The 20125-nt window shown below is 37.0% G+C and overlaps 2 protein-coding genes across 3 annotated transcripts in view; one reads left to right on the forward strand and one right to left on the reverse strand.

Moving 5' to 3' along the window:
* Positions 1-9658, forward strand: part of LOC107704800 (protein unc-119 homolog A-like) — a 28188-nt gene extending 18530 nt beyond the window's left edge. Inside the window, exons 2-5 of the mRNA XM_016507827.1 lie at positions 4509-4622; positions 5809-5908; positions 6668-6840; positions 8273-9658. Coding sequence (XP_016363313.1) covers positions 4509-4622; positions 5809-5908; positions 6668-6840; positions 8273-8385 — 500 coding nt within the window. The 3' untranslated portion in view covers positions 8386-9658. The remainder of the gene's footprint in view (positions 1-4508; positions 4623-5808; positions 5909-6667; positions 6841-8272) is intronic.
* A 640-nt stretch (positions 9659-10298) lies between these two features.
* LOC107704803 (solute carrier family 13 member 2-like) lies at positions 10299-19433 on the reverse strand. Of its 2 annotated transcripts, none has more exons than XM_016507831.1 (12): positions 19269-19433; positions 17648-17776; positions 16910-17046; positions 16586-16818; positions 13158-13341; positions 12851-12973; positions 12541-12750; positions 12315-12445; positions 12073-12209; positions 11574-11735; positions 11286-11423; positions 10299-11131 (listed from the first exon to the last, which is right to left on the reverse strand). In XM_016507831.1, the coding sequence occupies exons 1-12, from the start codon at positions 19368-19370 to the stop codon at positions 10994-10996; spliced, it is 1824 nt and encodes a 607-aa protein (XP_016363317.1). In that variant the 5' UTR covers positions 19371-19433; the 3' UTR covers positions 10299-10993. The 2 variants fall into 2 exon arrangements, with proteins under 2 accessions (XP_016363317.1, XP_016363316.1); XM_016507830.1 differs by having other exon boundaries at positions 12073-12212.
* Between the last annotated feature and the right edge of the window lie 692 nt (positions 19434-20125).

Genomic DNA, 20125 nt, shown 5'->3' on the forward strand with positions numbered 1-20125 from the left:
CTTATAAAACGGTGTCATCAGCATACATTTGAATACTAACAGATGAACAGACTAGCGGCAAGTCATTTGTATACAAACTAAACAAGATAGGGCCCAGAATTGATCCTTGAGGAACTCCAATATTAGAACGCCTTCTTTAGATCCAAAAACACTGCTTCTATTACTCCACCACCATTTTTTATTTTTTTGAAGTGTCTCTATTTTTCTTATAGCATCTCTGTAACAAATTAAATCCTATATCATCCTGATCATTTATTTTGGCTACATTTTTGGCATGCTTTTGAAATGTCAGTTGGGAATCTAAAATTACTCCTAAGTATTTAAAATCAGAAACAACCTTGAGCTTTTCTCCTTTAACAAATACATCAGGATGAGGAATCGTTGTCGGTTTTTGTGAGAAATACATACAAATGGTTTTGCTTATATTCAAATGTAAATATGAATTACTCGGCCAATCTGAAACATGGACCAATACCTCAGTTAAAATGTTCACTGCTTGTTGTTTGTTTTTAGCATGCACATATAAAACGGTGTCATCAGCATACATTTGAATACTAACAGATGAACAGACTAGCGGCAAGTCATTAATATACAAACTAAACAAGAAGGGCCCAGAATTGATCCTTGAGGAACTCCAATATTACGGTTTCGGTACATTGATTGACTATTACCAAGACGCACACTTTGCTTCCTATTTGCTAAATAAGAAGTCATCCATTTAATAGCTTCATCAGAAAAATTAAAAAGTGTGAGCTTTGAAAGAAGTACCTCAAGGTTCACAGTGTCGAACGCCTTCTTTAGATCCAAAAACACTGCTTCTATTACTCCACCACCATTTTTTATTTTTTTGAAGTGTCTCTATTTTTCTTATAGCATCTCTGTAACAAATTAAATCCTATATCATCCTGATCCTTTGGTAAACGTTATTAGTTGTTACTATACAGACGATGTATTTCTACACAATACCACAATGTGAGACACTATTATGCCTAAAAGGGGTTTTATTTTGAAACTAAAATAACATTATCCAGCTCTGATTTCACAAATAACTCCCCAGAATGTCTGCTCAGGAAATCAGACACAAAAAAATCTGAATATTAAGGGCCAACAACTGTGCATTTAAATAGAGCGCTCATTTGCAATTTAAATGCTGCTGTTGTGTAAGCCTTGATGAATTGCATGTGATGTTTTTACTCACATTGTTGTTTGCCGCTGCTTGGCTAAATGCTGTGAATAGGGGTTTGTTCCCTATCAGACATTTATATCTGTCCAGACTAGTTTAGTTGGTGCTCATTTAGCAGTTGACCACTTTATTCAAGATGGAGCTTAATACAGATATAAATACCCTGTTTGTTTTAGCACTCTGAACAGGAAATTATGAATCACTGCTCTTAGCCTAAAATACTAATTGATTAACGTTGCTCTGTGTAAAACATGGGTGATGACCGAATCATTGACTTGTAATGGCTTATGTTTAATGTGGCCTCTGTTTTTCTAAGCAGGGTCTAATTTATTTGTCAAATAACATCCCACGGGAACGGTCATTCTGGCATCTTTAATGAACTGCCTAAGAATGAGTCAGAATTCCAATCTGCACAATTCATGGGTACGTCTCGCAAAACATACCCACAATGCACTACCTATGGGGCAGCAAACACTAATTGGCACTGTCTGAAGCAAAAATAGCGTGGACTGTGAGTGCAAGCGTGTTTACATTACATGTGTGCAGGTTTAGTGTTGACAGTGAAGATCTCTGCTGAAACACACTGATCTTGACTGTTTTTTTACTAAGTCAAGCACGGGCCTTTGCAACCATGTAGCAGTGTGATTTTAAACACTACTAAGAACACCCAAGTTCAGGTGACAATGAAAGATCCATTTTGGTTGTAGATATATCTGCTATGTCTAGTGAATTGATTGGTTGTTTGTAGCATACTGCAGTGTTTTCGGTCACACTTTAGTTTGAGGACTAATTCTCACTATTAAAGGGTTAGTTCACCCCAAAATGAAAATTATGTCATTAATTACTCACCCTCATGTCGTTCCAAACCTGTTTGCGCCAGAACGCCCACCACACGCCAGTTTATTGGTGGAGAGGAGACAGAGCGATGAAGCCAATCAGCAGATATGGGGATGGTTAGGAGGCCATGCAAAACTGGCTCTCAGATTCCATAAAAAAATCTTTATTTGTGTTCCGAAGATGAATGAAGGTCTTACGGGTTTTGAACGACATGAGGATGAGTAATTAATGACAGAATTTTCATTTTGGGGTGAACTAACCCTTTAACTATTAACTACGACTTTTGCCTCAAATTCCTAATTCCTAATTTGCCTCGAACTCCAAACTCCTAATTGCTGCTTACTAATAGTCAGGTAGTTAGGTTTAGGTATGGGGTAGGATTAAGGGATCTAAAATGTTCATGCTGAAAAAGACATTAATATGTGATTTATAATTACTAATAAACAGCTGATATGCTAGTAATGTGCATGCTAATAAGGAACTAGTTAATAGTGAGAATTGTTCCCTATACTAAAGTGTTACTGTGTTTTCTTTTTTAGGAGTACAGTTACACCTAGGACACAGCTTGTAATGTTTTCTAACTAAAGTTATTGCCATGGTGTTAAGATCATTGCTTAAAACTCGTAACCCAAAGGTTGCGGGTTTGAGTCTCGTACCGGCAGGGATTGTAGGTGGGGGGAGTGAATGTACAGCGCTCTCTTCCACCTTCAATACCACGACTGAGGTGCCCTTGAGCAAGGCACCGAACCCCCAACTGCTTCCCGGGCGCCGCAGCATAAATGGCTGCCCACTGCTCCGGGTGTGTGTTCACGGTGTGTGTGTGTGTGTGTGTGTTCACTGCTGTGTGTGTGCACTTTGGATGGGTTAAATGCAGAGCACTGATTCCAAGTATGGGTCACCATACTTGGCCACATGTCACATGTCACGTCACATGCTTAATATCCTTAATATCCTAAAAGGTTGCACGAGTTGTATGTTTACCCAGAGGCGAAAGAGAAAACTGCTGTGGCCTATTATGAAATTCCATCTTGGTCTTTATGGTAAGGTCTGAGGGGAAAGTTTATGTAAGGACATATGAAATCACCAGAATAAGTCTTGTGCAGGGCTCGCAAAATTGCTAGCCCGATGTCCCAGGGCCATATCTTCCAGTCTGGCTACCAAAATGTATCATCTTGAATAATGAAGGAAAATTTCTTCCTTCATTCACGTTGTTCACTCGCTTGTAGGGGTGAAACGGATCATAATTGATCATTTGCATGTATTTAAGTCTTGCCGATTTAAACATTGAAGAATTTTAAACCACTGAATCGCATGAAGAGGCTAAAGAGAACTAAAATCTGTACTCATGAGCACAGAGAGCAGCATTTCAGACAGCGCACAAACACAGAATTGATTACTCTTTTGCTTCTTCTTGAGCTTGAAACATTTACACAATTATCTCAAAATACCCGTCTCGACAAGTTCTACATAGTCGGTTATGTCTTACATTAATGTAAACAGTGGAGAAAGAAATCGCATGTGTCTATCATTATATATTGGATCTTTGTAATCCGTCTTAAAGGGACAGAAGCCCATAAAAAACTGCTGCTGTCTGTCATTAATGTTAATCGAACAACAAAACACACCTTTCAACAAAGTCTTTAAAGATTAGTACAGTGAACGCTATGCAGTGTAACTTTACATTTAATTATTACATTTATTTACTTGAAAACTAATGTTAGACATTTTATTTGTAACTTTGTTCTATTTTATCTATGCTTGAAATTTGTTTATTTTTTCTTATTTTATTACTGATGGTACACTTGTCTTTAAAAATGTTTGACCTTTATTAGCTTTGCTACTAGTTTTTAGCTGTGGTATCGAAGAAGTACTTAGTGTTCATTAAATAAAATAAATAAAAAAAACTTTTTTCTTTTTGCTCATGCAAAAAAATGACCCGATCTGTGACTCAAAATCCGTAATACAATCCAAACCGTGAGTCGGGGATCCATTGCACCCCTGCTCTCTCGACTTGTTATTTGAAGGAAAAATACAATCACAGAAGTTTTTGATCCTGCTGATTTGTCCACAGTGAAGTTCAGCTGAAGTCTTTTTTTTTTATTCAGGCTAGTTAAATTCATTCTGGGGCTACCAAAATCTGAAGAATGCCTGCCTGAAGTGCTACCAGGGATTTTGAAATTTTGTGAGCCCTGTATTCAGGCTAGTTAAATTCATTCTGGGGCTACCAAAATCTGAAGAATGTCTGCCTGAAGTGCTACCAGGGATTTTGAAATTTTGTGAGCCCTGTTGTGCATTCTGAATTTTGTACATTAAGGCACATTTAAGAGATGAGATGAAATCAGATTTAATGCTAAACTAAGATACTAAACTGCTGATGTAATCATTACGACATTGACTCACAACGTTTATATAATGATTGTAGGGAGCAGGGGCATTAATTTGTAAGGTAAATTTGTAAAATCTAAATTTGTTTCTTTTTTTCCTGCAGACTATCTGTGTAGTCCAGAAGACAATGTATACAATATAGACTTCACACGGTTCAAGATCAGGGATATGGAGACAGGAACAGTACTGTTTGAGATCACCAAACCACCAGCCACAGGTAAGTGTGTGTGGCCACTTCCAGCAGGTTACTGATTCCTGTCATGTGATCAGCAGCATGGAGAGTTATTGGATCTTGTGGGTATCTAACTAAAATGACCAAGTCGGGTGGTTCTCTATTAGACTTGCTACTGATGTAAATGCTTTCACATCCATAAATATATACAGTTATTGACGCAGTTATATAGTATACAGTTATATAATATGCACTCTGTCTGTGTGTGTGTGCCCGCCCAAACTTTTGTTACATGAGCACACAGGCTGGCTTGATTTTGACAACTATTTTCATGTTTTGGGCCATGTTGAACAATTTATATTTATTAGGTTACTGTTTAACAGTCCTTTAGACAACAAACTTGTGGGTTTCACATTTGACATTGCAAAGAAAAGTTGGTGCTGTGTGGTTACAGATAAAATCAATTAATAATCAGGCGCAACCGTGCCATGTGATGTGCTATCAGTGCTATCTTTTGCCCCTAAAAAGGTGTTTGTTAGCATTAGGTTACTGTTTATGTAATTAATTACTAGTATTTTTTGCCATTTGGCTTTTGACATGCATGTTATAAATAATGTTCCAGGACTATTATTATTCACTCATTATTTACTTTCAGTAGTCATGGCTACTTTAAAAAAAAATAAATAATAATAATAGTATTTTCTGCAATCTAAAGAGACAAATGAGCATGTCTGAAGAATGTGATGATTCCACAAGCACAGTATATGGCAGAGCAGTTCAAACGTTCTGAGAAAACCGAACCACTTACAAGTTTAAGTAGGTTAAAAAAAGGATTGGCCAAGGATTTCCACAGTCAGAGTTATAGAGAGGTGGTAATCATTTTCTGACCACTAGGTGGAACTGTCCTGAAACTGCTCAGGTATTATTATCATGGCTGTGCTTGAATATGAACAAGAAACACTGTGTGAACATAAACTACTGTAATGCGATTCATGGAGTAACTTTGCACTGAATGTGTATGATGTGGATTTGCTGTAGAAAACAGCTGTCCATGCATAGCTTCAGTGAGGAACACAAAGAATGGAAAAAGTCTTGTTTTAGTCCTTTTAATAAGTTTAAGTGAAGCCCAGAAAGACACTTGATTACAATCAGTCATGTGCAATTATGATCAGACACATACATGAATTATTTTACATTTCTGATTCTCATTGTGATGTTTTTTCCCCACTAGATAAAGGAGGGGATAAAAGAGATGTTGATCTAAATGCTGGCCGGTTTGTACGTTATCAGTTTACGCCGGCTTTCTTACGGCTACGTCAAGTAGGAGCCACGTAAGTACAGTTTATAAGACTAGTTTATAAAAGTAGTCAGCGTATACACTACTGTTCAAAAGTTTCTTTTTTGAAAGAAATCAGTACTTTCATTCATCAAGGACAGTAAAGACTTACCTACCTCATGCTTTTGAATGGTAATACATGTTGGCCTTTAATGCACAGTTTTCTTAGAAGCCATAAGGTTACTAAATGAACAGATCTTCAAATATCTATTAAAATAACAGTAGAGTTAAGTAAAGTTACTAAAAATGAGCGCATGCAGGATGTTATTAAATATTTGCATGATTAGATCATCACTGTAGTCCTGCTGTCCTATCATATTGTCCTCTCTTGCAAAGAGATTACATATTTAGAAAATCAACACAGTAGCTCATGAAAGGACAGACAGCTGATATTCATTAGTGGAGCTGTCTCATATTCCAGAACAACAGTTGCATGATTATTGAGGTCAGATATAATAATCAAAACAAAGCGAGCATAAATAATTTCTCTAAATTAAACCTGTCGAAGGAATCTCGTCATCATGCTAAAGGGCAGAATATAGAAGTAGATGCAGTAAGCTACTTATATTATAAATAATGAATCCGGTTCACATAATACATTGAGGAATGGAATGCTGAACAGTTTTTGGTAATTAGTTGGCTGAAGTTACAAGCTATCTAACTAACCCAAGTGAAGGACTGTGTAGTGAAATGAACACTGAAGAACTACGAGTCTCAACTGAATATCTTCTCTGCCTTGTTTCGGTGTTTTAAGTGTTGAATTCACAGTAGGGGACATCCCCATCAATAACTTCCGGATGATCGAGAGGCACTATTTCCGTGAACAGCTGCTGAAGAGCTTCGACTTTGAGTTTGGCTTCTGCATCCCCAGCAGCAAGAACACCTGTGAGCACATCTATGAGTTCCCCCCGCTCTCAGAGGATCTCAGTAAGTGCCAGTGTCAGATGTAACCCCTGAGCAAATTGCAAATACTATTATGAAATGATGGCGATTGTTTGTCTACATCTCAGTGTTGACATATACCATTCAAATGGAATGGGACAACTGTGTTCATAAGTTATATGAAGTCAATCCAATCATAAATGAATGGGCTTTTGCAAATTTTCTTTTGGAGTGATCAGACCATTTACACAAGATGCTGTGTTGGTCATGCCAGACTTATTCGTTTGTTTTTGTGGAAAGGTGATGAACCACCAATTTGTACTTTTTGTAATTTCATTTTGTTAGAATGTACTGCTTTAAATGTCACTGTCAGCGTTTTTACTCAAAGTTCTCTAATGGTTGTTTCACCAGGAATAATCTTAAATCAAATATTGAAATGAAAAATCTTATACAATGTTTGTTAAATTTATGTGAGTTGGTTGTCAATTGTTTTTCATTACTACTGTATGTTACTATTGTCTCTTTTAAAATCCATTGATCTTGCCATGAAAATAGCCATAGATGGTGGTATGGCAATAAAAATAAGCGAACACCGCTAAATATACTGTTCAAAACTAAGTTGGGTCCCACTTTATATTAAGTGGACTTAACTACCATGTACTCACATTTAAATGAATCAGTTGGTACAATGCACTTATTGTGTACATGTTTTTACATTGTACTTATATTTTAAAAATTGCATGCATGTAATTACATCTGTAATTAATTTCTGTAATTACATTCATAATTACACTGTTGACCCATCCCTTACACCTTAACCCACCCTTAAACCTACCCATACCACCAAACCTGTCACTAACCTTACCCGTATCCCACCCCAATAGCAGCAAAAGTGTTTTGCAATACAATATAAACACAATAAGTGCACTGTACTTATTTTTTGATGTAAGTACATAGTAGTTTAGGCCACTTAATATAAAGTGGGACCCTAAGTTGTAAAGGGAATGGACTTTTTTTGTTTTTGAAAGAAGCCTCTTATTAACAAGGCTGCATTTATTTGATAAAAAATGCAGTAAAAACGGTAATATTGTCAAAAATTATTCGTTCGATACAAAGCTGAATTTTCAGCATTCTTGCTCCAGTCTTGTGTCACATGATCCTTCAGAAATCATTCTGATATAGTTTTTTTTAATTCATAACCCAGTAATGAATATAGCACAAAAAATGCTAAATTAAGATATTCAAAGCAAGTTCATCATAGAAGGGTCTATTAATATATACAAAAATACATTGAGAAAGAGATATATTGATGTATGTATTTTTTAGTATATTAATAGACCCAGAAAGAAATGAACGTGTCATTGACCTACCAGCATCTATGAAAGGAAAATACTGTAGCTTTTAAAAAGCTTAATTATTGTTTATCACTTTATCCATGGTGATTTGAGCTCTCTGACGTGTTTTCTCTTTATTTCAGTACGTGAGATGATCCTCCATCCTTACGAGACGCAGTCTGACAGCTTCTACTTTGTGGACAACAAGCTGGTCATGCACAACAAAGCAGATTATTCATACAGCGGAGGCCCTTAGGACAGCTGTCGGAGGGGGCTGAGGCAGAGAGTTTGACTGACAGACCTAAGAACCAATCACATGTCTTTGTCCAGCAGTCACACCCTCCTTGAATCAGTGTCATAGACGACTGCCTGCAGTGCGTCATGCCTGTTTTTGAGATCTAGAGTCATATCATAAGGTCTTATCCAATGCATACATATCCTATTCTGATTTCACACTGCCATCATTCACATCAGCAAATATAGATATTAAAAGTGTCTATTTTGTATAAGCAAGGCACTGTAATGTGAATGGTACTTAGGTTTTCTATTCATCATGTGCGTGCATGTGTGTGTGTGTGGGTTTTGATTCAATGATTTTGTGTGTGTATGTGTGTGAGGGTGGTGTTTAACTCTGATAAGACCATTATATATCGTTGATGAGTATTTCTTTCCCTGTCAGAATAAGCTACATCATATTTCATGATATTTGTGAACTTTTCATCCTGAATAGAATATGATATGATTTTATGGTGAGACCTTGACATAATTGATAGATTTGTGTTGAATTAGATATATTTTGATACGTGAACAAACTATTTGTGTGGATAAAAACAAGTCAAATCAGTTAAAACTTTCATGGTGGGCAACCTTCATTGATCTGTCGAAACGAAGGACTTTTGCTTTCAAAGGTCTGCATAAAGTTTCTGATTATAGATAATTCACACTGCAAACGAGAGGTTGTGTAGATAAATCAACGTTGTGAAAAATGCCTACTGAAAAGGGAACACGGCACACGTTACAAGCCTTGACATTTCAAATGTCTGGTCCGTGTGGTTTCTTTTTGTCTTCGTTCAAAACAAGAGGAAAGAAGTGGCCGTTTTGAGCCGTTTAAAGAACAGTAGTTCAAAGAGATCCAGAGATGCAGTCTCTTCTCATCTCTCCATCTAAGCATTCCCTTTCTCACACATTCCAGCGAGCCAGACCCTTCATGGCTGTTTAGTGCACATAGCAGAGGTTCGATTTAACATCTTATCCAAGGATGTGTTGTATCTATGATCCTTGTATTCATAGTGCAAAAAGTGCATTTAGGAGAATGATTTTCATGTTTTTGGTTTATGAATAAAGAGGAGGCTTTCAAAGACTTCTATAAGTGCATAAAACGGAGGAACAACTTGAAAAATGTTTCTAGTCAGATGTAATATGTGCTTTATTTATGATTGTGATTTATTGTAAATGATTTTTGGGGGGGGGAGAAACGTATGTTTTGGACAGTTCAAATGCCAGTCTGGAATAAAAGAGAAATAAATGTATATGTTGAATTTTTTTTTAATTATTGAAGTTGTCTTTTTTTTCCCCATAGCCTTTTATTTTCTTATAAATGTTTGTTTCATTTAGTGCTTAGCACTAGTTTATATTTAAATTATACATGTTACTGTTAAAAAATGGGTTCAGTAAGAATTTTTTTAGAAAGACAATACTTTTATTCAACAAGGAAATCAAAGCTTTTGTTGTTGAAAAAAAAAACAATTTCCAAACAATGCTGTTCTTTTAGAATTTGCATCCTTCAAAAAATCCCCCCAAAAAAGCGTATCATGGCTTCTACAAAAATATTAAGCACCACAACTTTTGCATCAAAATTGGCATATTAAAATGATTTCCAAAGGATTATGTGACACTGAAGACTGGAGTAATGACTGCTGAAAATTCAGCTTTGCATCACAAGATTTTATTTAATAAAATAAATATAGCCTTGGTAATCAAAAACCTAAACTTTTGATCAGTAGTGTAATGAGTTAAAAAAAAAAAAAAATATATATATATATATATAAAAATCTGTAAAATATATGCAAGTCCAAAGATTTGCAATTTTTCTTTAATAATATAAATGACACTTTCTGAGATAATTACATGAAATACTTGAAATCAATTCCCAACAGTATTGTTGCTGCAGGCTGTAAATGAAATTTCTCACAAGACTGCACGAAATTAGTTTTATTTGAGAAAAGGCACATATTCTGAAAAATGCTGTGACATTTATGTTTCAAGTATTTACTTCTACAAAGTAGGGGCAACTGTCTGTCTTAACAGATTAAGATTTTACGATTCAGCCGTGTATTAAAATGTATTAAATAGACTGTGATCCAAAACGGGATCTAAAATATAAAAGGTCTTGTCCAGACCCTATAAATTAATTTACTTTTCGTGAACCAGCACAAATGAAAGACCAGAAAACCTACTTGTGAAAACCAAACCCACTGAGAATGTAGAAAAAAAAAGCTCTGTATGAACCAGATTTTGCCCAAACTGGGCTAGCAAGAGCGCTACATGGAAGCCAACTCATATTTACAAAGTCCTCATACTTGAGTGACTTTAAAGATGTAAATAAGTGATACAGAATTTCAAACACTATGGAGGCTGTAAATCCTTACCTGCCACTTATGTAGTGCTTGAAAAGATACTTTCTAAAGGTTTGAGAAAAACAGCTTTTGCTCCAGAGGGAAATGATGTGGAGACGGACGCTACATGCTCTGCATACTGTGACACTTTTGTCCATTTGATGATGGTATTTTTTGGAGTAGCTTCCTTTTCCCCCTCTCTTTCCCTTCAGTGTTCTCGTGAAACCAAAGAATTAGATGTGAAGATGTTCATGGTGTACTTGTTGCATTTGTGGTGTTGGCCCATGCGGGAAAGGTTCCTAGATTAAACATGGCCATTCCCCATGTGTTGATGCCAAGGTTGATGCTTAGAATGCCAATGATGTTTAGAATGAAGCCTGCCTTTGCCTTCAAACAAAAAGAAAATACAATTATCCACAAATCCTTCCGTAAACAGAGCCTCAAAAATGTATTTTGACATTTAAATCCCAGTTAAACTTCCACTGGAACATCAAAACTAATGTGAGGGAGAAAGACTCATGTAAAGTGTGTTCAACCATACCATATCCAAGACTTTGAGGTTGCCATAGGAGAAAGCGATGGCGTTGGGTGGAGTGGCTACAGGAAGCATGAAAGCCAGCGATGCGCTGATGGTGCAGGGCAGCATCACGTAGAGAGGATGGAGCCCGATGGTTGTGGCCTGCAAATAGAGACGGCATATTATTAGCACTTCCATACTTGTTAGCAAGTTATATTTTTGAAAAACGCAGCAACATAGAATACATGCGGTAGATATCTTTAGGCTAATTCAGGCTGTGCTAAATATGTTCTCTGTATGCCGTGTACTCACCATAGAGGCTAGAATGGGCAGGAACAGCGTGGTGGTGGCTGTGTTGCTGGAGCATTCTGTGAATGTTCCCACCAGGAAACACAGGATCAGAGAGATGGCGAAGGGTGGGATGCTCTGCAGTGGGGCCAGACTTTCACCCAGCCATTTTGACAGTCCAGACACCTACACAATTATATAAAAAATATGAATATAAGTTAAAGGGGTCCTATTATGCTCTTTTACAAAGTCTTGATTTTGTTTTGGGGGTGTACTAGAACAGGCTCTCATACTAAGTTGTTCGAAATTGCGTCAAAATCAAATCAATTTGAGCGCGATTTAAACCCGATGATTGTAGCCACTCTAAGTTCGTCTACCTTGGGAAAGCTAGCGTGTCTCCAACATAGTGATAAACACTCGTTGCCTTCTCTAGTGCAGCTCAACCAGGTCTCGTCCCATTCGTCGATATTTGTCTTGTGTCCCACACGCTGGTTGAGAACCACGGTATTATATTAAATTATACCTCACTTCCTCTTGCCAAGGCAAATCCTCCACCCAGGAGCAGCACTATGTTCCAAGGCATGTGTTCCTGTACCACCTTCCAGTTTAGAAGAGTGGGAGTACCCCTCAGTTTGTTCTTCTTGTCCTTCTTCTGTTTTTCTTCTTTTTAATAAAACAGACAGTTCAGTAAATTTGGTTTAAGACCTAGTTTAAACTGATGGCACAATGTTTCGTTCAAATACTCTGAATGCAGAAGCACCTTACCTTCCCCCACTCCTTCAGCTTCTTCATCATGTTCATCATTTGCACTGACAGAACATGAACAGTCTAGCCGAGATGGAATGACGAAGAAGAGGGTTGACATGAAAATGGCCACAGTGCCATCGGTGACATATCTTGACCGAGGAAAATAGAAAGAAATTAATATGCAAAGAAGATAACTTTTTTATGTGAGCGATTTCTTAAAGGTTTTTGGGTGAAGTTTACTCACTGTCCATTTTTGTTAAAGAGCTCAGTAGCCCAGCCTGGCATGAACCCTGGTTCTCGTGTGAACCACAGGATCACCAGGATCACAAAGATGACAAGCACTGCGCCCTCAGCAAAAGATATCGGGCCCAACTTCTTGTATTCATTTTTCATCACTCTGTAAGCTTCTTTGTCTCCCTCATTTTTCAAACCGCAGCCAAAACTGTTTTTTAAGCTGAAAAACAAAATCACCTCAAATTGAAATAATCTAATAACACTTACTTTATGTCCTAGACACACTATGTAATTTAATGTAAAGCATGCAGGTTACTTACTTAAATCCCAAGTACATGAACTGCAGCCAAAACCAAGAGAGCGCAAGCATCAGTACCATGTTAGGAAAGGCAAAACCGAACCAGCTGGCAAAGTTGATCACGTCATTGTTATCTGGAAAAATGCTGCAAAAATATGTGTGAGAAGAGACCTTGCTCCCTTACTGTTTGCACATTTGTATGTTGTAGGTCTAACAGTTTGTGTGCACAACAATGCACAACACCTATATATATATATATATATATATATATATATGCATATATATATAATGTATTATTATTAAAATAACAGGATATTTGACAAACATACTCATCCATCTGACCCTTGAGAATAAGATTTGGTGTGGTGCCCGTTAGGGTGGCAGTTCCTCCAATGCTGGCAGAGTAACACACAGATAGACTCATTCCTTTAAAGAGACGAAGGTACTTCACTTCACGTTCTTTCCTCCTGCGTTCAGAGAGTGCATTGATTCTTGCCTCCAGATCTGGGTTGTCTGTCAAAATTTAGAACAGGTGGGATGTATGTTTTAAGACTGTGCTTTATTACCACTGATTGGTAAAATAGGCAACACTGTATTCTCGTACACTAATTTCGGTGACCCTTTCACTCTCTCATTTCATATAAAAGCATGGCACCACTTTGCATCTCAGTTATCGGTTGTAGTCAAAATTAGCTTTTTGAAACTTCAGATCAACTGAACCAGTTGCTTTACAAAATGATTCATTCTTTGGAAGCGTTTGAAACATGAATGCTGGCGGCTGATTGTCAAAACGGTGTAGAGGCAATGAAAACACAACCCAAATACAAACACAGTTTACAAACCAGCTGCAAAATTATTAATAAAAGTGTAACACATATAATAATAATAACAAAAACTGAACCTACATTATAAAACAGGCCCGAGATCAGTTAAACCCATTTATTAGCTGGTTGCAATAGTGCAGCCTGGACAGAACAAGAGCTTGAACAAGGAGCTGTGAATGCTCCGAAAGAAAGGACCTGATCTTTCTAATGTTGTATAAAGCAAATCTGGAGGACCGGACAGTTTTAGCAATGTGGTCTGTGAAATTTAGCTGATCATCAATCATGACTCAAAGGTTCCTGGCTTTTCTTGAATGAGTTATGGTTGATGGATAGCTGGATGGTGAAATTGTGATGAAGTGATGGGTTGGCAGAAACCACAAGCAGTTCTGACTTGGCAAGGTTGAGTCGAAGGTGATGGTCCTTCATCCAGCAAAAAATGTCTGTTAGACATGCTGAGACTCAAGCAGCTACCGTTGGATCATCAGGATGGAATGAGAGGTAGCGTTGAGTGTCATCAGCATAGCAGTGATATGAAAAGCCATGTTTCTGAATGACAGAACCTAGTGATGCCATGTAGACAGAAAAGAGAGGTGGTCCAAGAACTGAGCCCTGAGGCACCCCAGTAGCTAGATGTTGTGACTTGGACACCTCACCCCTCCAAGATATCTTGAAGGACCTATCTGAGAGGTAAGACTCAAACAACTGGAGTTCAGTTCCTGAGATGCCCTTTGCCAACAGGGTTGAAAGGAGAATCTGGCGGTTAACCAAGTCAAAAGCAGCGGACAGACCCAGCAAGATAAGTATTGAAGATTTGGAAGGACATGTGGATGTGTATATGCTGTGTCAGGAACCATGTTGAGGTTAAGAGTGAAGAGGAAGTGATCCAATGTGTGCAGTGGAGTAACCAGCACATGATCAGTGGAGCAGTGGCATGTGTAAATAAGGCCCAATTGGTTACCTAATTTGTGAGTAGCCGCAGTTAACACTCGCTCGAGATCAAAAGAGGCAAGTAGAGTGTGGAAGTCACTCTACTTGCCTGAGGTTTATTTAGGTGTACGTTGAAGTCTCCAAGCATAACCAGAGGAGTACCATCCTCTGGGAAGTTTGAGAGCAACACATTTAACTCCTCTAAGAAGTTAGTGGTCCTGGGGATCGATAAACAACTACAAAATGGATTTTAAGAGGGTGGGTGATAGTAAATGAATGTGATTAAAATGAGCTGTTGATACCCAGAGATGGTAAAGGATTAAATTTCCAATCATTAGAGATAAGCAGACCAGTACCTCCACTTCTTCCAGTCAGACGAAGGCTGTGGGAAAAAGAGAAATGATTGGAAAGGGCTGCAGGTGTAGCAGTGTCCTCTGGTTTGATCCAAGTCTCTGTCAGGGCCTTGAGGTTGAGCCTTGGATGACTATTAATAGAAGTAATGAATTCTGCTTTGTTTACCGCAGACTGGCAATTCCAGAGACGAAAAGAAAGTAGTGTATTAGCAGACATAGGCAAAATGTGCAGGTTGTCAGGTTTGTGCTGCCTACAGTGTGTGATTTATTTTTTTACAGGTTTGCGACTATTAGTAATAATAGGGATATGGAAACATAATAAATATCGGTCATAAAAAGTGAAACTGAAGTGAAACAAGTTGTAGGAAAAAGAAGGAAATGGTGTTTACCATCAACACCCTTTAGTGGCAAACCATCAGGATTTAGAAATGCTTCAAAACCCAAACAGTATGATGTAATGAAACCTCATTCACAGAAATCACACAGATTTGAAGCTTTACGACATATTTAAGATAGTATAGACCTTAATTATGGTGCCATATTGAATTGAACGAGGATGAAAATGAGGCTGTAAAGGATAGACTTGCAGTCTTTACAATGGAATGCTTTAATTTAATAAAGGTCCTAGATCATTTAATTTAGTAACTGATAACTTTCCAAATTGTTTTATGGTGTTTTTGTCTAATGATTTTTTTTTTCTTTCGGAAAGATGTTTGGTCAGCTGAAAAATTGATATGTAACTTCTATACTTCTATCACTCACAACCTAATTATTTTGTCAAAAATTAAATATTATGCTACACTGACTAAAGTCTGCAGTTTAACATTATAAAATAATAAATTCATTTCAATTCAGTGACCACAAATTTATTTATTTGTTGTGCAGCAGAATAATAATAATAAAAAAATTTTTTAAAAAGTGTCAACATGTTGGACTTACTGTTGGGAATGTGCAGGTTGTCAGGTTTGTGCTGCCTACAGTGTGTGATGCGTGGTTTGCGACTATTAGTAATAATAGGGATATGGAAACATAATAAATATCGGTCATAAAAAGTGAAACTGAAGTGAAACAAGTTGTAGGAAAAAGAAGGAAATGGTGTTTACCATCAACACCCTTTAGTGGCAAACCATCAGGATTTAGAAATGCTTCAAAACCCAAACAGTATGATGTAATGAAACCTCATTCACAGAAATCACACAGATTTGAAGCTTTACGACATATTTAAGATAGTATAGACCTTAATTATGGTGCCATATTGAATTGAACGAGGATGAAAATGAGGCTGTAAAGGATAGACTTGCAGTCTTTACAATGGAATGCTTTAATTTAATAAAGGTCCTAGATCATTTAATTTAGTAACTGATAACTTTCCAAATTGTTTTATGGTGTTTTTGTCTAATGATTTTTTTTTTCTTTCGGAAAGATGTTTGGTCAGCTGAAAAATTGATATGTAACTTCTATACTTCTATCACTCACAACCTAATTATTTTGTCAAAAATTAAATATTATGCTACACTGACTAAAGTCTGCAGTTTAACATTATAAAATAATAAATTCATTTCAATTCAGTGACCACAAATTTATTTATTTGTTGTGCAGCAGAATAATAATAATAAAAAAATTTTTTAAAAAGTGTCAACATGTTGGACTTACTGTTGGGTTTGTCTCCAGTGACATTGTCCAAAGGATGTTTGATGTTGACCTCGATCAACTCAAATGCTTGGTTATCTTGGCCTTCCCTAAGCTCTTTCTCATCGCTGTCGGCCTCTGTGGCACTGAGCTGTTCTAGAACAGCTTGAGAAATGGGCAACATCATGGCTGTGGTGGACGTATTGCTGATCCACATTGAGAGGAAGGCTGTTACAATCATGAACCCCATCATCAGCCTGCAGAAGTTAACAGACAGCAAAAACAGGTGAGTGTGTGAGTGAGACAGAAATAAAGTAGGCTGTAAGTTTTCAATGTGTTTGATCTTACAAAGCAGGCCGAACTCCAACTATTAGGAGAACACTCAGGGCGATACGCTTATGGAGATTCCAGTGTTCAACAGCTATAGCCACCAGCAGACCCCCAATAAACAGCATGTTGGTGTCCTTTAGGTACTCAACACACACCTGAAAGACAAAGTAACAGTTACATATGTGACCCTGGACCACAAAACCAGTTTTAAGTCGCTGGGGTATATTTGTAGCAATAGCCAAAAATACATTCCTATTCTAACAAACCATACATCAATGGAAAGCTTATTTATTCTTACTTCAGTCTTACTTAAGACTGGTTTTGTGGTCCAGGGTCACATATTTAGTTCTGCTCAGTATGGCTTCGGTTTAAAATGCAGTACTAGCCTGCTGTTAACTATATACAGTGTGCACTGTACAGAGCCATCATAAAGATATGGTGATATGAAAAAAAAAATTAGATATTAGGAAAAGTGATATTTCAATGCTTTTTTTGCTGTCTCGCAAAACTTTGTGTTCCGTTGTGAAACATTTGTGCTGCAAATAATGTGAGAAAATTGCTTTTGCAGCACTTTTTCAAGAGAATGCAAAAGATTAATGATTGAATGCAAAGTTTCTCGGGGGAACACAACACTTTTTCGTGTATTATATACACATTTTTTAAACAATTGCTATGGGATTAGTTTGCTTTTCCATTATTTTAGGGTATAAAATAATGCAAAATGCTAATTATGTATTTTTGTTTTTTGTATGATACCTTTCCAGATTCCATGATGCCCATCATTGGGAAGAGGATGACAGGCAGCAGCGCAGTGATGGCCAGCGGCATGCACTCTGTACACCAGTACAGCGCCATCAGGATGATGGCAAAACCACATCTTGCCTCCTGAAGAACAGAAGTGTCACAGTGTAAGTGAACTAGGGAATACATCACCTATTCAAGTAGCAGTGGGACACATTTCTATAGAAGAGAATTATTGGATGTGAATGAGATGCATAACACATCTGTTTTAACACCACTGACTGGAATATGTTTAAGCAGGCTGCCACATACAACAACACCACAGACCTCCAGGAGTACTAAGAATTGACAATAAAGCAGACTTGAACTTGACTTGAACTTGAACATCAAAGATGCAATCTCAAATCTATGGCAATCCTCTCATCTTAGGTTGTCAAAGAGGAGGAAAGTGTGTGATTCAGTTCTGTTAAAAATCTATTACATCTGATGAAGGTACCAGGGGTCACTACTGTATCTCTTGAAGACCTATTTAGACTCATCTATCTTTATATGGCCAAAAAGTATATTGTGATAGCTTGTAATGTAAATCAATGCTTTGATCTTTATAGCAGTGCAGTATAGCAGACTACTTACATAAAATATATATAAATATTAGTCATCATATAAATATCAGTCATCACTCTATATCTTCCAATATTATGTAGTAAGATGATATTTAAAATATATTTCATATTTGAATCATATTTGATTAGATACAATTTTAACCTCAATCCAGTAAATCCATTTTTTAATATTACTAAAAATATAAAGGTTATTCGTATGTTTACTTTATAAAAATTGATAAATATTTCACAGCAAAAACACACATGTACCACGACCTGAAAGTGAACATTTTTAAAATTATACTAAAAGGTCTTTCACTTGCTAAAAAGTATAAACTATCAGACGGCGGGAGGCATGTACAGTACAAGATTGTGTATAACAGGTTTTTCAGGAAAGGTTTGATCATGCTTTTTTAAATAAATTCAAACATCTTAATAAGAGTATGACAGTATACTGTGGTGCATGATGGGTTGTATAACAATCATATCTTGTGTAAGGGCTTTTAAAAAATACAAAAAAATAAAATGCATTCAGTAGTTTAGCCACTTGGGGTTCTTAAATGTCTGATTATTCCTTTTTACTCCAATAATTGAGTCAAATATCCAGTTTTGTTCAATATTTTTTCAGCTGAAGCTCTCTAGGTCAAAGTAACCTGGTCTCCAGGTCTTGAGTAACTTTGGGCCATATGACTTTAAATTCTTTGTTTGTGACTTGAGGATGACCTCTGCAAGCTGTGTAAATAAAGTGTCCAGCATGCCACAGTTCATAAATACGAACAGTGCATTTTTCAGCCATCATTCAGCTGCTGATGAGGCTTATTTTTTCAATTTAAATCTTAAAAATGTAAATCTTTTATATTATTATTTTTTTAATGTTTAGATGTCACATTGTCATATTTCAGTCATTTGGCTATATAAATTCACAAACACAAAATGTAGATGCATAGAGAAAGAGTTTTGCTTAAGATGTTCATGACAAGGACTTTGCAGAAGATTTTCACAAAATACTTCTGCTCCAGCAGAAAAGTACTTACCGGAGTTGGGAAGACCAGCGGCAGGGGCAATATAAGAAGGGGGGTGATGAAGATGATGAAGTAGTTTCTGTTAACCCACAGCCAGCGTAGAACCGATGCCATGTCTCCTGGCCCTCAGCTGCAGATGTCAGGTGTGTGCTAGATGGAGAGTGCTGGAGAGTGCTGATGGTGTGAGTGCAGCAAAGGAGGTCGAGCATGATCAATGTGTTTATAGGCATCGTCACATAACGAAAATTAAACATTAACTGTGTGAACAAGGGGAGGGTAAATAGGGGTATGAAGAAGGGGAGGGTAAAAGAGATGGCAAACAAAAAACATTAACCCTTTTGTTATCTTTTTTTTAAAGCCACAATTCATTGTTTTGTTAGAGCACTGACTAATGGATTTATTGAAAGCATATCTGAACTTTTCACACTGCCAATGTCATCAGGGAAGAACAGGTGTCACCCTGATAAGTGTTTCTCTTACACCAGAGATATGTAAAGAATGTTTCTGTTCACTTCTGGGAAAATAAGAGACGAAAGTGCAGGAATATACTTTATGAAAATATAATTGTCCGTGTGCTGGCTTTTAAAGGGGTCATATGATGTTGCTAAAAAGAACATTATTTTGTGTATTTGGTGTAATGAAATGTGTTTATGCAGTTTAAGGTTCAAAAAACACATTATTTTCCACATACTGTACATTATTGTACACTTGAACTTTTCCACGACATTCTAATTTATTGAGATGCACCTGTATGCCCCGCCTTTCTGAAACGCGTCGATTTTTACAAAGCTCATCGGTCTGAAAAGCGAGGTGTGCTCTGATTGGCCAGCTATCCAGTGCGTTGTGATTGGCCGAATACCTCAAGCATG

This window comes from Sinocyclocheilus anshuiensis, unplaced genomic scaffold, assembly GCF_001515605.1.
Source record: "Sinocyclocheilus anshuiensis isolate Anshui unplaced genomic scaffold, SAMN03320099.WGS_v1.1 scaffold2304, whole genome shotgun sequence".
Taxonomy (NCBI): Eukaryota; Metazoa; Chordata; class Actinopteri; order Cypriniformes; family Cyprinidae; genus Sinocyclocheilus; species Sinocyclocheilus anshuiensis.

Excerpts from the sequence above, each read along its gene's own strand:
- LOC107704803 (XM_016507830.1), bottom strand. The coding sequence starts at position 19,370 with ATGGCATCGGTTCTACGCTGGCTGTGGGTTAACAGAAACTACTTCATC. Across the intron at positions 16,819-16,909 it reads GTTGGAGTTCGGCCTGCTTT|GCTGATGATGGGGTTCATGA; the intron begins GTAAGATCAAAC and ends TAACTTCTGCAG. Across the intron at positions 13,342-16,585 it reads CACTGGAGACAAACCCAACA|ACAACCCAGATCTGGAGGCA; the intron begins GTAAGTCCAACA and ends AAATTTTGACAG.